Genomic DNA, 21,333 nt, shown 5'->3' with positions numbered 1-21,333 from the left:
TCGCCTATGGCTGACGAGGAGGCATAAGCAGGTACCGTCCAAGATACTTAAAAACTGCATTGAGCTTGAGACAACCCCACCCAACTCTATAATCAATGCATTTACAAGTATGTCCTTTAATGGAATATTTAATGCCTAATGATCCTTAAGCGCAACATTTTATGGCCTTCAATTAAAATAAATAAACAAACAAACACACACACACACACAAGTTATATATGTACAAAAAAAAAAAAAAAAAAAAAAAAAAAATAGAGAAAAGAAGAAGAAGAAGAAAGAACAATATGCTCATGTTCTTTTTTTCTTTTCCTTTTCCTGGGGGTTCAAATACTGTCTTTTGAAACAAGTTGCAGCAGAGGCATAGTGATGAGCATGTAATTGGCCATTTGGACATTTTTTTCTATAAAATCTTGCATCATGTCAAACTAGGTTTTCGATCTACAATACAAGAGTTACTTGAAGATATGTGATAACAAATTTTTTTTTTAATTTGCTTTTAAGCCAAGTTACATGTAAAATATTCAGTGTTGCATCATTTGCTCTTACTGCCTGCAGTTTGAACAATAAAGAGAAGGAAATCGGAAGCCACCATTTTTTTTGGTTTTTCGAAAAAAATTCATAAAATGAAACAACTCATTTTCAGATGTAAACAAAAACAAATTGATTCAATTCATAAATACCCTTTTTATTGAATTCAAATCGTATTTAAACACAGTAAATTGCTAAATTCAATAATGCAAGCATTGCCCAAGGAATCAGAATTGTTCAAATGTTATGCACTTATGTTTAATCCAGACTTGAGCAAATGTTTTAACACATATAATAATCTCATTTCATTAGGTATTAAATATTTTAATTTCACTATACTGAAAATTCAAGTCAAGTCATATTTGTAAGGTGAAAAGCTACAACATTCTAATTGGAAAGAGTTCTTAATCGAATCGGTATATCAATACAGATTCGATCACCTTCCGAGAAAAAAAATAAATAAATACGGATTCGATCATATATCGATTAGATCCGAGCTCTCTTAGGTCCTTATTAAAATTTTAGAAAAGAAAAAAAAAAAAAAAAAAAATGGCCCATGCAGGTCTCGAACCTGCGACCTTCGCGTTATTAGCACGACGCTCTAACCAACTGAGCTAATGGGCCAACCTGAAAGCTTTTGGAATTCAAATTAAATATAGAAGGTGTATGAAGTTAATACTGCCCAGTGGTATGAATTAATTGGTCCAGTGGTATTCGAGCCCGTTGTTGGAGTCTGAATTTGTATAATTTACCAGAAAAAAAAAAATCAAAATTGATTAATTTTTGTTTGATACCTTTACCCTTTTACTTGATTGTTCATTTGAATAATGCAATCATGCTTTTAAAACGGAGGAAGCCAACGCTTTGATGGTATATGCTTTGAACATATAAACTGTCTATTTGATGCATGCATGTTCCAAATTTATTTTTTTATTTTTATTTTTTTTCACGGGTAAGAAATTTTCGTATTAATATTATTATAAAAATGTGCTACATAATCTTCCTGATGCCATATCATTTGAATGATTAACTTCTCTGATCAAGTTCTTTAAAAAAAAAAAAAAAAAAAAAACAAAAACAAAGAAATCACCATGTTTATCCTTTGCTAATACTCTGCAATAAAGTGGACGAATCAATATTCCCCAACACCAAAATGGGCACCTCATTCTACATTAGATAAAGCAGAAAAAGCATTTTAAGAAAACAAAAATCACATGGTTTCTTCTGATGAAATGAAGAACAGAACGAATGAAAGAGAAACAAAAGCATACTATTAAGGTTCCTGCTATTGCTACTTTTGGGTTCACAATCAAAGCGATCTGCCCATGAATGTGAAATTCAGAAACAAGTAGACTTCTTAGACACACACCAAACTTTTTACAGATTCAGAAACAAGAATTTGTCATTCTTTGCTGGTAACTGATTGCCAAACCTGTGACTATATTTAATACATGCATTCTTGGCAGTTTAATTATTGCCACTAGTCTTTATGACCTCAGGATGGGTCGGTTGTATAATCATAAAGGATATCATATGCTTATAACTTCAATTCTGAAAAACATGTTAATGTCAGCACTAAAATAGGCATGGTTCATAAGAACTTGAAGCTGACATTTCCACAATGCAACTCCTTCCTGAAGGCTGATTAGGTAGGCATTTTGATTTTATCAATAAAAATCTACGCAACTCGGGTACGGATACATGTCATGTATGTGCCCAGATACTGGATTTATCCCATCCCAGGCAGAAGCTTGGGAAAGCTCGGTAACCGCATACCAAAAGTAAGCAGAAAATGGGAGTGCCCATTTGGTGTACAGGTTGCTACTCCTCTACATTGTGCAAATATATAGATGCAAGTTCTGCAATTTAGAAAAAGTACTAATAAACATGAAACCTCCACAGTGTACATGCCTAAGTGGACAAGCAAGCCACATTAGAGAAGTTTACAGAACAAACATCATACACTTCCACGTTGTGCAAACCTATGCTTGCAAGGCAGCCTGTGGTGGTCATAAACTTTGCCTAGAGATCGTATTACTTGTTCAACATCAATAACGACGTAAACCTCTATTTGGTTCTCGGGTGCACATGACTTTAATAAAATGCTTCAAAAATTAAAAACCTAGTTGCTGTTTATGTGGTGAGTTTAAATGACTTCCTCCTATATGTTGTTAGGACTGTCAATGACAGCCCCAATCTGGATTGGACCATACAGGACAACTTGCTTCAGATTGTGGCGCTCTTAACAATCTTTTAGAGTGCATTACAAGCATGAGGTCCGAAATTAGAGTCATAAGTATATAATACAGACAGCCAGGTTCAGCATGTTAACACTTAATTGATGGTTGTGGGCTGTTATAGATCCTTCAAAGATAGTTGGGAGAATAGGAGAGTTAATATCTATAGACTCATTTGACAAAATGTGCAAGCGAGACCAAAAGCAACTGAATTGGACCTTGGTTAAATAATAGGATAAAGGCTAGTTATAAACTTATAATAGGTTCCACACACGATGTCTAGGTTGAGAGAACAAAAGAGCATACCATTATCAATTCACAACCATCAAAATAGCAACTAGCAAGCAAAAAGCCATCTAAACAGAGACTGTAATTACAAAACATGATAACTCACATCCTCATACTTTGTATCAAATATCAATGACATATATGAACAAAAAATGGCTTGAAACATAAGCTAAAGAATGGATGTAAAAATCCTTAACATAAATTAAGTACTTCAATAATCCTTTCTCATAAGAACAATACCAGCCCACCTGAAATTGCCAAAACTAAGTGACTCCAAACACCCCAGTTGGTGATCCTATTAGAAGATGATGGAGAAGAAGTTGAAGATGACCCACTTCCACTTTTTTCGGTTGGAGAATCTGCAGCCGGAGCTATGTCAGGAGAAGGAGCCGGAGCCGGAGCCGGAGCCGGAGTTGGAGGTATGTCTGTACCAAAGATTGCTTCTGGAAGAAGGACCTTGTCAACCTGATAAACTGCAACTGGATCAGTCGAATGTACACTACTACTCACTTTTGTGTTTGTCCATCCTGAACCTATATGCACTGTCCCGGAAACATCCGTAAAATTTAAAGTGTATTGTCCACCAGCAAGCGTCATAACAGGGCTTAATTGGCTGAGGTTCTTAAAGTCTGCCAGAGTGTAGTAATGTGACAAGGCATGGAAGAGGCAGAGTGACTTGAGCTGGTCTTGGGTGAGATTGGAGAGAGAGGGCTTTTTAAGAGATGAGAAGGCATCATCTTTTGGTACAAAGATGGTAATCCCTTCTTCGGTGTTGTTGGCTTGGTTTTGGAAGGTTTCAATGACTTTGGTGGACTCAAGGTAACCTAGGAACGTCTTGAAGGGGCCAGCTACACTGAGCAAAGCAGTTATGTTTACAAAATCCGGTGCTGGTGCAGGTGCTGGGGTTGGGCTTAGTGATGGAGATCCAACAATCTGAGCATATGCTGATGTAGAACACAAAATCACTAGTATACTACTAACCACAAAAGTCATTGTGTATTCCATTTTCCTTTCACAAATTCTTTTTGTTAATTTAGTGAACAGACTCCCCAAATTCCTGCAAGAATCAAAGGCCACCAATGATTAGATATCAGCATAACAATATTAACGAAGGAGAGAAAGTCTAATACTCCCTTAGTTAATATTGGAACTTAATGCCAATAGAAAATTCAATTTTTAACCAAGCTTAAACACAATTCCTGAATCCAGATTAAGAAACAACCCATCAACAGTCAGATCACAGTCTTTCAAAACAAACCCATTAGTGACAATCCGATTAAACCATAATGTGAGTAGAAAAAACTTTAAAATAGCCCCGACATCAAAACCCCATATTGGAAACAATGAAAAATTATAAATTTTACCTCCTATCAGTACAAAAAGTAATTCTTAAGAAATACCAATTGAAAAAATCTCTGCCGATGCCGAGAACACATTGAGCTAATAATTAGACCAGATCTTTATCATCCCATTTAAAAATATACTTAACAATTAAAAAGAGAAGAAAACTGTGAAATGCTTAAAAGAGGATCTGAGTCCATTAGACCGTGCAGAGAAGCAGAGTCTGTAATGTGGAGACTATGAAACATTAATGCTATCTGAAATTCGCTTGAAATTTGATCCATTTTCTTGTTTGGGAACTTCATCAAGAAACCCACCTAGCTTAATTTTCTAAAGAAAAACCAAATCAAAATTCCCATCTTGACGAGTACCACATCAAAAAAAATCCGTGACTATAAACACTGGAAGAACATAGAGAGTCTAAAAAAACGCAATGTAATACATCAATTGTAATAAAGAAGCAGATCTAGTTCAACTCATCCCAAAAAAAAAAAAAAAACATTATGAAACAATAAAACACGAAAAACCCTTTAACATAAATGACCAAAATAAACTATAAATCCCCAAAATTTAAATGCAGAATCGAAGGAATACATTAATGAGAGAGGAAGTGCAATGAAAGGAGGCTAGAAACACTGACCCGACCAAGAGGAATTCAGAGAGAAAAGGCCGGCTGGGTTATAGTACAACAGAGACTGTAATGAATGGGAATATATATACGAGAATAAAGGAAGGGTTTATGAAGGAGAAAGGAAAAACAACTGGGTTGGAGGTGGCAACTAATGGTGGGATAAATAGTGGAGGTAAGAAATAATGAGAGATAGAAAGTCGCAACTAATTACTCCGGGTTATGTCCTTCTTGTTGTCTCTTGGATTACTACGTGGTCTTTTAATGGAGAGACTTTAAGGGAAAGTTGTGATGTGGGGTGGGCTTTCTAAATCACTCTCAACTAATTAGTTTTCTATTTGTTCTGTCCTTTAGTCTCTCCATCCTTGCACTCTACCCTACCAAATCATTTTCATTATTATCAATTTATCATCCATTAATTTCTTTAGATATTCATATCTCATGATAATTTGCGAGTTTCCACTAAATGGGATCTTGCTAAAATGCGCTGGTCCAAATATAGCAAAATGCTTTTGACTCTCCAAGAGGCAAAAATCAGAAAGGAAATAAAAGCAAAAAATCCTCCTCCACTGTCAAAAATTAGTATTTTACCTACTTAAATTATAAAATAGATCAAGTCAGTACCAAAAGTATCAAAATCGTGTATATTACCCCCTTATCAGTCACTTCTTACATCTTTTCGGCCAACAATTACGTGACTTATCCTATTTGTATAAAATATGACTATTGTAGCCCTTTGCCTAAGAGAAGCATTTTCCATTCATTTTAGCAAACCCATTTCTTCTTCCATGTGTTTTGTGCAACATGATCTCTCTCTTCAATAGTACCAAGTCTCCAACAAAATTTCACAACAAAAATTTAAGGTCAATACATTAAATAAATTATTTGTAGGCGTATAGAGCCATATGAAGTAATATGTGTAGGTGCAATTAGGTGTTTAATAATTATGTGTGTTAATTTATTTTAACTTCTATAATTAAAAATTTAAAGATCATAAAAATAAGGATTAGTTACATTCACACCCTCTAAAATTTGTTCTATTGACAAACATATAGAAATTAACTCATTTTTTTAACAATGACATCCCTAAAAGTTTTAAAAAGTTAACAAAGACACCCTCAATGATCACTACACGTGATGAATTGACAATTTTACCCTTTGACCAGTTATTTGACATTTTTAAAATATGGAATTACTTTTTTAACCTTTGAAAGTCATGTTATTAACCAAACTAACCTCCATCCCTACAAATCCAACCCACCCAATTTCTCTTTACACATACAAATATATATATATATATATATATATATATATAGTGCAGACCCTAATTCTGCCTTATGCTAAATCATTGAACCCTACCTATGGAAGATCAGTTGCCTAAAGATTACTGTGAGAGTCTATATCTAATTGGTTGGTTGGGGTAGTGGGGGTGGTGGTGATCGTGGAAGAGGTTAGGTAGGAGGGAGTGATGGAGAAGAGACATAAAGTGGTGCCATATATATATATATATATATATATATATATATATAATCACAATCAATTGATGTAAGAGCTTCCATACATCAATTTGCCAAAACCAAATGAATTGGGTTTCAAATATGTAGATGGAAATTAATATTTCTTTAATCAGTTTTCACATATCCGTCTCTCTTTAGTTTTCTTTAAAAAAAATAATAATAAAAATAAAAAATAAAAAGACCCACATCTTTCTAAACCAAAAAAAAAAAAAAAAAACAAGCACAAGGGGCTCTTCTTTGGAGCAGTTTCAAAATCTTGAAAGAACGAACCAGAGGAGGCCATGGTGGTAGAGAGAGATGATGGAGGCACCGCCGGCCATGAGCGGGCGGCAAGACCCTCAATTCCTTGCTGTCGTCGTACCACCACGGAACATCACGATTCTTTCTATACATATATGATTAAGGGTATATAGAGACCGCCGCTTTGATCAAGATGAAGTTAACTAACCGATATATACGCATATAAAATAATATACTTGTATATATATATATCTCAAATTGAGAGAGGAGGTTCCTGAAAGAGAGAGAATTGAGAGATAGAGTACTAAGGGCAAAAGCGTCATCCAAGAGTTCTGATATTTGACAATTTAAATTAATAAAATATTAAAGGGTAATCTTGACTTTTTACATCTTTTAAGGGGCTGTTTGGATTCAATTTCCTGATAGGAGTGTCATTGTTAAAAAAATGTCTAACTTGTAGATAATTATCATTATAGCGAACCTCAGGGGATGTCATGAAATTAACCCTAAAAATAAATAAAGGAAAAGTGAAGAAAAACTCGTATGATAAATAATTACAAGTATTTTCTTATAACTAAATTAAAGTTTGTAACTCTCCATTTATTTTCAATGAATTTTCAGGAACAAAATTTACTTTATATATATATATGTGTAGTTGTATATTGTATGATGAATTCCTGGTTTGTCAAAGAAAAAATAGCTACCCTGAGCATGACACAAAAAATGATCTTACAAATGCTTATTGATTATACCTTTAATTAAGTAAGAATAAATAAATTAGCATTTCATTTCAAGTTCCTTAAAGGTAGTTCTGTGACAGTATTTCCCAACTTAAGACGCCAAATATACACAGAGAAAACAAATATATATATATATATATATATATATATATATAATTGCATACACAGAGAAAACATATATATATATGAAATTAATGAAGAAATTATCCAATTAAACTCAAAGCGGATCATAAAAGTGATGGATGCTTAAAACTATTATTCGAAGCCGATCCTAGCACTCAAATGACTCTCAACTAAAACACTTGACAATTTTAGGAATACAAAAGTTATATTACATGAGTGGTGTTGAGGGTAATTTTTTATTTTTTTATTTTTTAGCAGAGGCAATATGCACGTTTTTTTTTAAATTGTGATACTAATTTGCTCGATTTTATAATTTAATAAATAAAATATTTATTTTTAATAGTTAAAGGGGGATTTTATGCCTTTTTGCCTATCAAAAATTATTACATGATTTTCGCCAAAATCACAGGGTGTTGAGTTGTAATTGACCTAATCATGTAATAAAAGAAAGTGTAATTTCTAGGAATAAAAAAGAAATGGAATAAAGAAATCACAGGGTGTTAAGGTTAATGAATGAATTATTATCTATTTCTATCAAAAGGAAGGAAACAAATATATTTTATTTTTTATACATGAGGTGACAAGTTTTTTTTTTTTTTTTTTCGACATGAAGTGACAAGGTTAAAGTTGCCCCTTTGACTGAGTAAGCTTGTATTTTAGTAATCATCAATAGAAACTAGAAAGTTTCTAATCAGTCTTTTAAAAGCAACAGAGGGAAAAAAATTAAAAAGGCACGAGAAGAAAGGAAAATATCGAGAGGATTAATTAGTGTAATAATCAAAATATATAACCGTTGTACTTTTTAGTTAATCAAGTAGTAATGTGATTTTTATGTGCTGGCCCTGCTGGGTGTCTAGAATCTAGATTGGTCCACCTTGATAGTTGGTCCAACCAGGATTGGTTGTCGGGTTGCTCTCATTACTCATAGAAGCCAACTCTAACAAAGCTCCATAATTTGCCTAACATGCGCACCCCTCCCCTGCCGACACCCCTTCTATTTTTACAGTATTTTTTTTTTTTTTTTTTTAGTGTGCGCCCCTACAGTTCATTTTAGCATAACGCTTCTACTTTTCTTTACATGAAAATCCACAATACTCCCGGGTTTCGTACTCAAAATTCTCATCTGTTAAATATGATATGATGGTGGAATACAACCAAAAGTTCTAAATGAGTTTGAGAGAATGAACACATAAAAGTAAAAGCGTAAATTATTACATCGACACCTTCCTAAACTTTCGATCAATGTCACTCAGTACCCTCTATAATTTTAAATGTCATATTTATCCCTAATTATTTAATTTAATTAATTTATAAAATATCATCCTTATTAATTGACGAAACTATCATCATTAAGTCTCTTTCTCTACCCAATCTCTAAGGCTATGTTTGGTGTGAGTGAATGGAATCAAATGAAGGTAGAATGGAATGTATCTGTTTCCATTCTCTTATTTGGTGTGTCATATTAAAAGCGGAATGGTATGCTCATTCTATCAAAAAGGTGGAATGCCCATTCCACTTCTTGAGAGTGGAATGACCATTCCATTCCCACTAAGAATTAATAAAGTAATAAAATAATTTAAAGAAATAATTCACGCATACACACACTATATAAAATATTATATATATATATATATATATATATATATATATAATATGTATCTATATGCTGTTTGTTCCCCCTCTCTCTATCTCGTTTATTTTTCTCTCTTTATTATCTCTTTCCCTTTTATTTTTGCAAATTAATTTTTTTAATAAATTTTTTTTACTAATAATAAAATGTAATTTAAAGAAACAATATAAATTCATTATATTCTAACTTTCTTACCAAATATAAGAATGAGAATTAGATTTCATTTTTACACATTCCATGTTTACAACCAAACGACCTCCATTCTCATTCCATTCCCACCTCCATTCTCATTCCATTTCAATTTATTCCACCACACCAAACATACCCTAAGTCTTTTTTCTTTTCTTTTTTTTTTTTGTTCATTTTAGTACCTAATCGTCGACACACACTCTCTCTCTCTTCTCGATCTCTCTCATTTCCTTCTTTCTTACTATGTTATAAGTGTGGGGTGGCCATGGCTATTTTCAATTTTATTTTTTTATTTTTATTTTTATTTTATTTTATTTTTTACTGTGGTGTTTAGGTGTGGTGGTGGTGGTTAATAGTAGTGTACAATTATCTGACTTTTTTAAAAATAATAATAATATTAATTTTTATTTTTATGTTGTGATGGTGATCATGGTGGTTATGGTGGTATAAGTACTGTTATATATAAACTATATCTATATGTATAAGGAGAGATGAAAAAGTTAGTTTGGTCCATTAAATTTAGTTAGGAGGTTAAATTTGTAATTTTAGGAGTTAAATAGAGTTGTTAACAAGTCAAAGGGTTAAAAGATAATTTCATATGATTTCAGAGGTCTGGAGGGATGTCAATGCACATTTTTGAAACCTCAAGGGTGTCAATGTAAAAAAAGCCATTGATCGTCCGCTGAGTGGCGTTGACCAAAACCTCAGGCGGTGTAAGTGCAATTTACCCAAAGTAAAATGGTTAATTGATGGAACTGGGGATGACAAATTATAACACGACCTGCAAACACGACACCAAATAAAAGGGTTTGAGTTGACCTTAAACGGGTTGACACGATTAATCCGCTTACTTAATCATGTCGGATTAAGATTTAGGGATTTAACCCGTATAACCCGTTTATGACTCGTTTAACTCTATATGTTATAATCGTTAATATGACTTATGTAATATGTTACTTGTTTAAATTCAATTACTGTGGGCAATTAAATCATTGTAACATAAATTTTGACTACGCCTTATAATTATTCTTCTTGTTTTGAATATTTGAATTAATTGTGACAAAAAAATTTTAGTATTTATTATTTGATTAAATATTAAATATCTCATTTAGATAAATAACCTAAATATATTATTAAATTGATTAATACGTTAACCGGTTTAATAAATAGAATATTCTTACGTTAACACCACAATACAATTATGACTTACAAACGCGAAAGAGGCTGAACACATTAAAGAGCCCTGATTGGTGGGACCAGCGCTGGCTCTTTGGTTTCTAAATGACTTGTCAAAGCAAAATCATGTGAAATTCATTGGAATGCGTAGTCAAATTATGTTTAATTAAAATTCATTAATTAAATGCTACTAGTAATTATGTTTGACTTTGGTAGATGGGCTTTGTCTTCATATTAGGCTTTGTCTTCTAATATGAAAGAGGGATCGCAATTTCCTATCCAATCATGTTAGGTTTTTGGCACATGGAAGTTTCTTTAATATTCATATTTTTTAATCCTTCCTTTCAATTGTCCTGCATTTGGGAGGGGGAAAAAAAAATACTGTGGAACCACAAAAGCTGAAATGTACTCTGTTGGCAAAATTGGTTTGGAGATTCGAAAAAGGGCATTCTCTGTTATATAAATATTTTAAGCATAAATATTCTGCTGATTGCAGTTTTCTTGATTCGTCTTGTCCAAAGAAGTCTTCATGGGCACGGAGGAGTGTTTATCATGCAAAAACTGTTATTAGATAGGGTTGTGCAGTATAGGAAATGGTTACAAGCCTTCAACAAATAAAACAAATTTAACCAAAGTTGTTTATGAATAACTCAATTTATTTCATTAAAATTAAAATACTTCCTGACTAAAAAAACTACATAATATTGATTTGTATTTTACAAAGCAATTGGATATAAATTTAATATTAGAATTAACTTATGCTGAATCACATAGAAATCAAGCCAAACTCTACAGTACCTGTACTTTACTTTGAATCTTTTGAATGAAAATTTAAGTACGTAGGTTATGGTCGAATTGCATTAATCTATATATATATGGCTAAGGTTATTTTTATAAATTAAGCTATATCATTAAAAACATATTTACCAAAGAAATAGAGAAAAGGCTATTGAAACTGTTGAATCATCATTTCCTTTATATACAAATTCTAATTATTTAGCACCCGAGGCGTGGTTAAATTGGTAAGGTTCATTATTACCATTGACTTATCCTGCTGTTTACATTATGGGAACGAGGTGAGTAGTCGCGCGGGGGGTCCCTGGTAGCCTACAAGTCCAAAAATGGACAGTATAATTGTAAAGTTTTCCACGTCATTAAAAAAAAAAAAAAAATCTAATTATTCAGTATCTCTCGGCGTTAACGGATCAAGCTGATTTACATACATATATAGTTAAACACCAACAAAATCTGGTAGGCCCCTTTTATATAAGGAAATTAAGCATTTTGCAGTCTGAGGCACGTGAAAAATTATGGATTTGTAATCACATTTTTCAAGCAAAATCCATCTTTTGATAGAGCATCTTACCAAATGCTGATATTGTCCAAATTAAATCTTGATCAAAAGACTGTCAACAGCTGGATTTTATATTTCCAGCCGCATTTCAAGAATTACTTATATTAGTATTTATTAATGGGTTCTAACCAGGACTTAGATAATTAAATATTTTTTAAGTTATTCAAAGTTGAATTTTCTTCTTAATTTTATAACAAATAATATTCATTTTTGGTGTGTAACAACTTACGGGCAGAGTTTATGTTAATGAGGTAGAATTACAATTCTTATTAGCTGTCATTAATATTTTCCATCCATAATTTCGATTTGAATTTAATTATATGTGAATTGACTAAGAGAGTTTCTAATGTGAGTGCAATGAAACTAAGAGGTGCATATAGGGTGGCAATTTGTGTTTGTGTTATGTCGATATAAGGGTATTATACTAAATAGGTAAACCTAAATCCAACCCATTTAATAATCGTGTCAACAATACTCAACACTAACGAGTAATCGTGTCAACAATACTCAACACTAACGAGTTAATAACCTATTTATCAAACCGAAACATTTAATATTAATCAAATACTAAATAATAGAAAAAATTTGTCATACTTAACCCAAATATTCAAAATAAAAAGAAAAATCATAAAACATAAATAAAGTTTATGTTAAAATAACTTAACTATCCATAATAATTGGATTTAAACAAGTAACATATTACATATGTCTTATCCATAATTATACATGTTGAGTTAAACAGGTCATAAATGGGTTACACGGGTTGAACCCTTCAACCCTAACCTGACACGGTTAAGTAAACGGGTTAATCGTGTCAACCCTTTATGACCCAAACCTGAACCCTTTTAACTCGTGTCGTGTTGTCGTGTTAATAAGAATTATAGTAAAAAACCAATCATCAAAGAACAAAAGAAGAACAGACAAACAAGAGAAAGTAATAATATATTTCAACAAACTTTAGGAGCAGCAGTAGCCAAAAATAAAAATTTTAAAGAAGAAAAAAATACAGTTATTAAAAAAAAAGAAAAAGAAAAAAAAGAGAGATCCATTGCCTGCTCAACTAATCTAACACGACAGTCCTAATGGTTAACAGCCTCCACCAAATGGTTTAGCCAAAAAGAATTCAAAAACAACTTAGACAAGAGAGAGATGTTATATATATGAAGCTCATAGCAGATGGGGGACTTGGTACATGAAAAAGAACAAATTTAAAAGGGAAGTCAAGCTCTCTTTCTTATTGAGTGATACCCCAAATGGCAAATCTTTTTGTTGTTATGAAATTTGGTCTCATGATGGTGGAATTTGTTAAGTATATCTTGGGGGGAAAATCATAATCTATGAAAGGGGGATCATCTTAAGTTGATGCTAGTACAAGAACACAAACGACTGAGGGAGACGCGCCGTCTCTGGTGCAGGAGTTCTCTATTTAAGGTTTGACCCAATCCTTCTTAATGTCAAACGTGTAGTTGATCTCCAAGTAGCATTTGTCATCATCGTCTACAAACTGAAAACGAACAAAAATGAAAATCAGTAAAGCAAAGGTGAGTGAGTGACAAATAAAAACTTGGAAAGACATAATTAAGACTCATTAATCTTAGGTTTGCTGTATTTATCCAATATTTATCCAAAGTTCTTTGGATATTTAATAATATCATATTATTAAAGATGAGGGAAGCTAACTATAAGAGCAACATCAGCCCAACTCTTCAGAGATAAAACTTCAGAAATTTCTCAATACTGTCACCTGTGTGCATCGGAACTCAGTAACTTTTTCTTTTGGGCAAAATGCCCACAAGGACTCGAACCATTTTCGAAATAGCTTTTTTCACAAATATTGCAACCTCAGATCATAACTCCTAAAACTAAAATATTTCATTTGCCCTCGAGACACCCACATGCTTGGCCAACCAGTTAAATAATGCGAGTTGATGTAAAGTTGCTTCTATTATAGAACCCTAACAAGCTCCGCTCACCAGTCTTTTAACACTTTTTTTTTTTAATCATGCAAAGATCATCTTTACTGTTTAGACCGTAGTGAGATATCTAAACGAAGCAGGCACAAAAGCTTCGTTGGAAGGGCCATTTACAGGTTGAAAGAGGTGTGTTATGTAGCTGATTTTATTTACAAGTATTATCTGGCTGTTATTTCCCTAAGCATTATACCCTCACCTTCTACCATTTCTCACAATTAGAAAGATACCTGGAAGGGATCATTCCAAAGTGATTACGCAAAATATGTACCACCAAGGTGAGATGCTGATGAAAGGTACTATTTCATCTTAGTATAATTTTAAGTGGTTCTTCCTTGAAGCTCTGAAACACCACCTCATATAACACAACCACTGGCATCAGGGCAGGTGACTGAGACACTTGATTGCCATTTATTTGATCTAAATTTTTTAATCTTTCATGCCAGAATATCTAAGCAAGGTATACTGGTATATAAGAAAGCTTAGCCATGCTCACCTTTGATTTTGCAGAATATGAACCTCTGGCAAAAAAGCCAGAAGGGGTGGTCTCTTCGGGCATCTCATGTGTGAAAACCTCTTGCTGAGGACTAAAGGTTCCAAGCATCTCTTTTGTGCTGTCCACTAATTAAAGACTGAAAATGAGGTGAAACATTCAACGTTCAAAAATTTGGAAAATTTGGAACAAGTTAGTGCACAGCTAGCTTACCCTTGACACCAGTTTTCCAAACAGTGTTTGTGTACTTAAGGCCGGACACAATGTTATTGCTGACTTGAAAAGAGAACCTCAAGCTGTAACGACTACCTTCTTTCAAAGTAAACCATACACCTTTGGGCTTTCCATCTTCAGGAATGGAAAGAACAATATCAGGTCTATCGGGAGAGAGGATTGAAACACTGAGGATCTTCACATCTGGTTCCAGTGTTTCTGCACTAAATGAAACAAATAAACAAAGTGACTGTGCAATGCTGAGTTGGGGGTTGGGCAGGATAGGAATTCAAGGGGCTTATCTTCATTTAACATAGAATTTAATCAAAATGGTAGATACATATTCTGAATGAGCTCGACTTCAAACAACCAGGAAAAATATAAACAAAAGAGATCACTTCTGGTTTTTTGACTTTGTAGGAATATGCAGGGTAATAACAGCATTTTTGTTTCACAAGCTTCTTGTTCATTTTTGTAGAAAATTGGTAGAAACAACTTCTATCCAATCAGGGACAGAAGTTCCATATACATTTGACGGAAAATCAAACAAACTATGATGAGTAAACAAATGCATTACGCATCACAGTTATGGTGAAAGCTAAACGCTTCGCAATTGATACATTAGGCAGAAAATGATATTGATCCAAATTGCAGAGATTGATTGCGTAGGAAAATTATATTCTGGAAACTGCATTAGAAACCCCACCTAATTTGCAGCAGTACAAAAAATCAAATATTCGATATATGAAATATTTTATTTATTAAAATGCTGGAGAGTTGGTTCCTATTTCCAATTCTTGGATGACATTATTCAGAAGAAATTCTGAAATATCATTCATCTTCTATGATGCATGTTCTTCAATATTAAACAATCACAACAAAATTAAATGCCTGATGTTGTTCCACATTGAAGTAAACCAAGCAAAATGAGCCTAAAATACATATCAACGGGGGAACAAATGAAGCAACCCATTTTTAATCCAAACAATTAGCAACAATTTGTTAATATAGTATTCAGGGTGTTGCAATCCAAGGCAATGAATTGTATCCTATGATACTTTCACTTTGTCATCATCATCATCCTTGCCATTGTCCCATATGGATGGGTTGGCCATAAGAATTCTCTCTTTCCACTCCTTCCTATTGTAGACCACGTCTTCTCTCAGATTTAATTTTTGTAAGTCGTTTTTAATTAATTCCACTTCATCACTATCATTAAGCAAATTAAGGACAAAACTAAAGCAATTAGGAGGAGATTAGAGGATAACCCTCAAAATCCAGTTTTATCTATAATCATACATTGTAGTTAGGGGGAGCCAATAATACCTCCAACATTATTAATATCCACACTCCCAAGAAGCTGTTCCTTCCACCTCCTGAGGCTTTCATCATCCTAAGCTCTCAAAATTCAACAAAAATAGAAACAATAAGGCTTACATATATATAAGTTTCCATACAAAATGAAGGAACAATAATATGCATATTTTGAGCAGAAACAAACCTTATCCTTCTCAAGCTGTTCTTTAAGGGTGTGCTGAGGACCCAGCTGAATTTTATTACCTTCCTCATCTTCTTCATCTTCAGTAGCATACATAGAAGCCTCACTCACCGTTGTCTTCACATCATCTTCAATCTCACTCTCATCACCAGATTCTTGAACTTCACTCTTCTCTTTCTTTTTATCAATTTCCATATTCTTGGAACTAGAAACAGCTTCAACGGCCAAAGACATCAAATCATCAAACAGTAATTGACCCCAGAAAACTAACAAATCTGAACACCCACTACCAAAAGTACAATAAACGATTGAAACCCACAATTTCTGGAAAAAGTTTTTTTTTTTTTTCAGTTAAAAAATTTCTGGAAAAAGTTAAAGCATTATCAAGCTGTTTCTTGGAAACAGATATTGTGAAAAGACTTGGAAGTGCAGGGGAAAGGTAATGGCTGTCTGTTTCCAAGAAATTGCAACAAAAATGAACCCAAAGCCGAGAAGACTCGAGAAAGAAAGAAGACCCCACCAAAAAGAGAGGCAAAAAGGCAGGATTGGGTTCGTAATCTAAAAGCTTTTTCTTTAGTGGGTTGGTGTTGAATGAATATCTGTGTCAAGTGGATGAGAGAGAGAGAGAGAGAGAGAGAGAGAGGTGGTAAATTGGGAAGGGCAAGAGAGAGAGGGAATATGTCATGTGGTGATCCGAATTATATGAATGAGAGGAAGAGAGAGAGAGGAGATGAGTAAATGACACATTGACACTATGAACAACACAGATTTCTGGGAATTTCGGAGTTTGAGAAAAGGGACTTACGATTCGGAAGACGTTATGAAATGAATGGGTAATGATGGCGTTGAAGCATCCAGCGACCTATTAGTCCCTTCTGTTTTAGGAGAACGATTTAGCCCTCCTTATTGTAGGAGAAGGTATTAGGTATGGCCTCACTCAAATTGTGCGTGTTGTGTTTGTGCGTATGTTGGGTATGTAGGTCTCAAATGAATTAGTACACCATGCACCCGAGTGCACCTAATATTTATGTCTGTTTTAAGAGGAGATATTTAGTACATCTGGATATGAGAAGAAGGTAAGAGAATATTTAATACATTTTATAAATAAAGTAAGGGATATGTTTAATGATAAAAATAATCTAAAAATTTATCTTTATGTAATAATTTAATTTGATGAAAGATAAAATTTTAAGTTATTTTTATCATTAAACATATCATTTATTTTAGTTATGGAATTTATTAAATATTTATAAGGGTGATGTAGTAATTTAAAACTTGTATCTCTCCTATCTTACTCTATTTATAAAATTTATTAAATATTTATTAAAGGTGATGTAGGAATTTAAAACTTCTATAATAGGTTCACTTGCATATTTAGGCGAATGAAAATTCTCTTACTTTATTTATAAGATTTATTAAATATTTATGAAGGGTGATGTAGTAATTTAAAACTTCTATAATAGGTTCACTTGTTTCTCTCCTATCGTCCGCCCCGATGAAAATTCCTTTACTTTATTTATGGAATTTATTAAATATTTATGAAAGGTTTTATAGTAATTTAAAACTTCTATAACAGTCTCACTTGTTTTTCTCCTATTTTGAAGAATGACTCATCCTTTCTATTATCATTTTTTTCTTTATATCATCTCTATTGAACAAAGGAAATTTGTTCCTTCCTTCCTATTTTCCTTCCACTGTTTTTTTTTCTTCCTACTAAACATAGCATATAGTATGAAATTGGTCTCACTTATTTTTTAAAATTACTCCCAACTAACTATTGTATTGATTTTTTTTTGCGCAAGCATACCATGACCTGGTAAGCCCGGCACACCCAAAATTTACTCCCGGTTTTAAAAGGCCATGTTTGGATTTGATTTTTTTTTTTGAAAAAATGAAAAAAGAATAGTGTGCTTGGGTGATTTTAAATGGAGAGAAAATAAAAAATTGAAAGAGATTTGGAATGATCGTTATTCCTCTAAATGTATGCTATCCTTCCAACAGTGAAAAAATTTGAAGAGAAAGATAATAGTTAAAAAAAAAAAAAATAAAAAAAAAAAAAATTGTTATTATACTCGAGTCCCTTTTTTAAAAGGGTATGATAGTAATTATTCTTAACAATTAAAAGAAAAAAATTATTATGACATTAGGGCTAGTTTGGTAGAAGGGAATGGAATGAAATAAAGTGGAATGAAATGCTTTTAATTTCATTCTTTTCATTGGAAAGTAATTTTAAAGATGGAATGTCCATTTTCCATCTTTCTCTAATAATGATCATTCTATCAAAATCATTGTACTTTCCAACAAGAGGAATGGGCATTCCATTCCACACTTAAAAAAATACTGAGTAAAAATAATTTTAAAAATTGCTTTAAACAATGTGATTGCTAACATACTTTTCTCAAATAACGAGATTCAATAAAAGTCAATTTTTTCTTGATATTCTTTCTTCAATTTCCAAATATATATCGAAAATATTTATTTACGCATATGTATATATATTTATTTATTTGGTTTACATATATATAAATTAATTTTTCTTTTTAAGCCCTGCATAACCAAATAAGAGAATTGGAATATTCATTCCATTCTCAATCCATTCCCTGTTCATTTCATTCCTACTTTATTTCATCTGTACCAAACTAGCCCTTAGAGTCCCATTTTCTAGAAGGGTATGATAGTAACTAGTCTCAACAATTAAAAGAAAAAAAGTTGTTATGACAATTGAGTCCCATCTTATTTTAGTATGATAATAATTTGATTATTATCTTCTTCTTTTTAATTAATTTCACTGATACCTTCAAGTTTGACTAAATATCACATTGAAACACATTTTAAAAATTATTATCATTTATGTCCAATTTTACTTTTCTAACTTTAAAGAAATGATTATTTTAACCATAATTTTTTAATGTCTTTTTATTTCAAAATATTAACAATTAAAAAGTACAAAATTGTAAAATTACTTACTTTTATCTACTCATTCTTCTCTTTCATAACCTATCCTCTTTTTCAGCTTCCATCACAAACGCCACCACCACTATCTCCAAGTCAAAAAAAAAAAAAACCACAAAAAAAAAAAAAAAAAAAAAAACCAAAACCTTAGGCTTGCACAGTAAAAGTATTCTCCATAGCTATGGTCAGTAAAGCTAGTTGTGGAAACCTCGTACAGGGCTATAGGTAAGGTATAGAGCTCCATGACGCCACGCCAAGACCAACGCAGCTGCTGCAATGCAGTGATCTCGCCGCCGTTGCCACCATGGTGAGACTAATCTCGCCGCCTATGTAGGAATACCACCAAGGCACCGCCGGCTATGAGGTTTTGGTGGCCGTGGTGGTTGTGGGGTGGAGATGGAGACGGTGGTTTGCGGTGAGAACGGTGGTGGTGGCGTCACAGGTTGTGGTGGTTCATTCGCTTGAATATCCTGTAGGTTGTACTTGTGGGGTCGGGATTGCAGTGGTGTTGTTGGCGGTTCGTTCACCTGAATACATTGGTGATGGTGGTTTGTGGGTGGAGACGGTGGTGGTTCATTTGCCGGAATACACAGTAGTGGTGGTCGTTGTGAGGGTGGGGATGGACCGGATGGTGGTGATGGTTGTAGTGGTGGGAATAGTGATGGTGGCGAACTACATGTCTCGCCGGAATCCATGGACCCAAATGCTTGTTTCATTCATTTTCATGATGAAACCCAGCTTGAAAAACCCATTACCCATAAGTGATTAATTGTTTCGATTTTCAATTTTCTATTTTATGGTCTTGGCTATATAATTGCAAGTAGGGATTCAAAATATAATCAAAAGCCTGAAAACAAAACTAGAAAACCCATATAGAAAATTCAATTTTTTCTTGGTTTGGTCGAGGAGTCCATTAGCCAATATTGGACCAGAGATTGAAATGTACACACGCATATATACATATACTATATAAGAAGGAATAAATATATATTTATATATATATAAATAATATAATTATAAATTTACAAAGTATTTAGGAATATTGTAGTCTTTTATTTAATTCTTTAGGTTTAGAGAATTTTTTTTAACAAAGTCAAAGGTATTTAAATCATTTATAACATGAGTAATTGCAATTTTTGAAAGGTGTTTAAATGTGAGATTTGTCCAAACTTAACTCTATTTTTTTTTCTTTTACATCATCTCATTTTTTAAATAAGAATACTATTATTTTTCTTTTTTCCATAATTTATCCAAATATAAATAAAAATTATTACTGGTATTATTATTTTTTTTCCTTCTCATAACTAATGTTACCGTGTCTTTTCTTTTCTCTTTTATCTTAAAATATTTTCAAAATATAACGGTATTGTTGAAAAGATACCATGAAGTCATGGACTGTTTGATATTGGTTCTATAATGAAAAATAATATTTTTTAATATTATGTTTGCTATTTTATAATTCAAGTAGAAATGGTAATTTTCTTTGCTATTCACAAGAAATATACTCTCGTCTTTCACTCACATGCAAATTTTTTGTCGCACCCAAACTCCCTTTCCTCTTCTTTGATAATGAGAGATTATATCATTAAGTTATATGCCTTTTTGGTGTAGAGAGTTTGTGTTCACCTCAAGAACCCCTAACTATGGGAGATAATGTATTCAACAGAATTTTTTTTATATTTTTGGATCCCATAAAAAAAAAGGCGAAAATATCATAGATGGGAGACAAAGGGGATATTGAAAGGGTAGTTGTATAATTTTTTTTTTTTTTTTTAAATTTTTTTTTTTTTTTTAATAGATAGTAGGCATACGCAGAAAAGGGGATTCCGTTTCCCTTAAAGTATTTTTCAATTTATTTAGTAACAATGTTGTTTGAATCACTTTATACCAATAATGAAGTATTCTTTTATTTAGCAATAATAGGACTTTATAAGATGGGTAAAATTATCTTTGCAAAAAAGTAAAAAAAAAATTAAAATTGTCAAAGGAAAAACAGTTATCTAAGATACAAAATCCATTAATAATATAATTTTAAAAGTTAAAATAATTTTAGTTTCATTTAAAAACTTCAGTTACCTAAATCTCTACTGTTGAGAAGTTACATTTTAAAATAAAAGCACTTTTAAGTGATCAACACAATCCCAAAGGGACTTTATATTTTTTACTTTCACTTTGGAAGAACATGAATTTTTGGACAGCCAACATATATATATATA

At 32.5% G+C, this 21,333-nt stretch overlaps 2 protein-coding genes and 1 non-coding gene across 5 annotated transcripts; all 3 read right to left on the bottom strand.

The window, feature by feature from the left end:
* Positions 1–1,078: 1,078 nt before the first annotated feature.
* Positions 1,079–1,152, bottom strand: TRNAI-AAU (transfer RNA isoleucine (anticodon AAU)). The gene has a single exon. It is a non-coding gene; the product is annotated as a tRNA-Ile (tRNA).
* Positions 1,153–3,103: 1,951 nt separating this feature from the next.
* Positions 3,104–6,991, bottom strand: LOC132308736 (fasciclin-like arabinogalactan protein 7). Of its 2 annotated transcripts, none has more exons than XM_059806936.1 (2): positions 6,810–6,991; positions 3,104–4,110 (listed from the first exon to the last, which is right to left on the bottom strand). In XM_059806936.1, exons 1-2 carry the CDS (start codon positions 6,857–6,859, stop codon positions 3,279–3,281), a joined length of 882 nt encoding a protein of 293 aa, XP_059662919.1. In that variant the 5' UTR covers positions 6,860–6,991; the 3' UTR covers positions 3,104–3,278. The 2 variants fall into 2 exon arrangements, with proteins under 2 accessions (XP_059662919.1, XP_059662920.1); XM_059806937.1 differs by lacking the exon at positions 6,810–6,991 and adding an exon at positions 5,035–5,248.
* A 5,922-nt stretch (positions 6,992–12,913) lies between these two features.
* Positions 12,914–17,152, bottom strand: LOC132308732 (rho GDP-dissociation inhibitor 1-like). 2 transcript variants are annotated; one of them, XM_059806932.1, is made up of 6 exons: positions 16,971–17,152; positions 16,169–16,380; positions 15,994–16,060; positions 14,668–14,886; positions 14,458–14,582; positions 12,914–13,495 (listed from the first exon to the last, which is right to left on the bottom strand). In XM_059806932.1, the coding sequence occupies exons 2-6, from the start codon at positions 16,358–16,360 to the stop codon at positions 13,418–13,420; spliced, it is 681 nt and encodes a 226-aa protein (XP_059662915.1). In that variant the 5' UTR covers positions 16,361–16,380; positions 16,971–17,152; the 3' UTR covers positions 12,914–13,417. The 2 variants fall into 2 exon arrangements, with proteins under 2 accessions (XP_059662915.1, XP_059662914.1); XM_059806931.1 differs by having other exon boundaries at positions 16,169–17,152.
* Between the last annotated feature and the right edge of the window lie 4,181 nt (positions 17,153–21,333).

This window comes from Cornus florida, unplaced genomic scaffold (genome assembly GCF_030987335.1).
Source record: "Cornus florida cultivar Cherokee Brave unplaced genomic scaffold, ASM3098733v1 CherokeeBrave_3.0.0_Hap2_Chr05, whole genome shotgun sequence".
In the NCBI taxonomy this organism is placed as follows: Eukaryota; Viridiplantae; Streptophyta; class Magnoliopsida; order Cornales; family Cornaceae; genus Cornus; species Cornus florida.
This window is presented reverse-complemented; position numbering and strand designations above follow the sequence as displayed.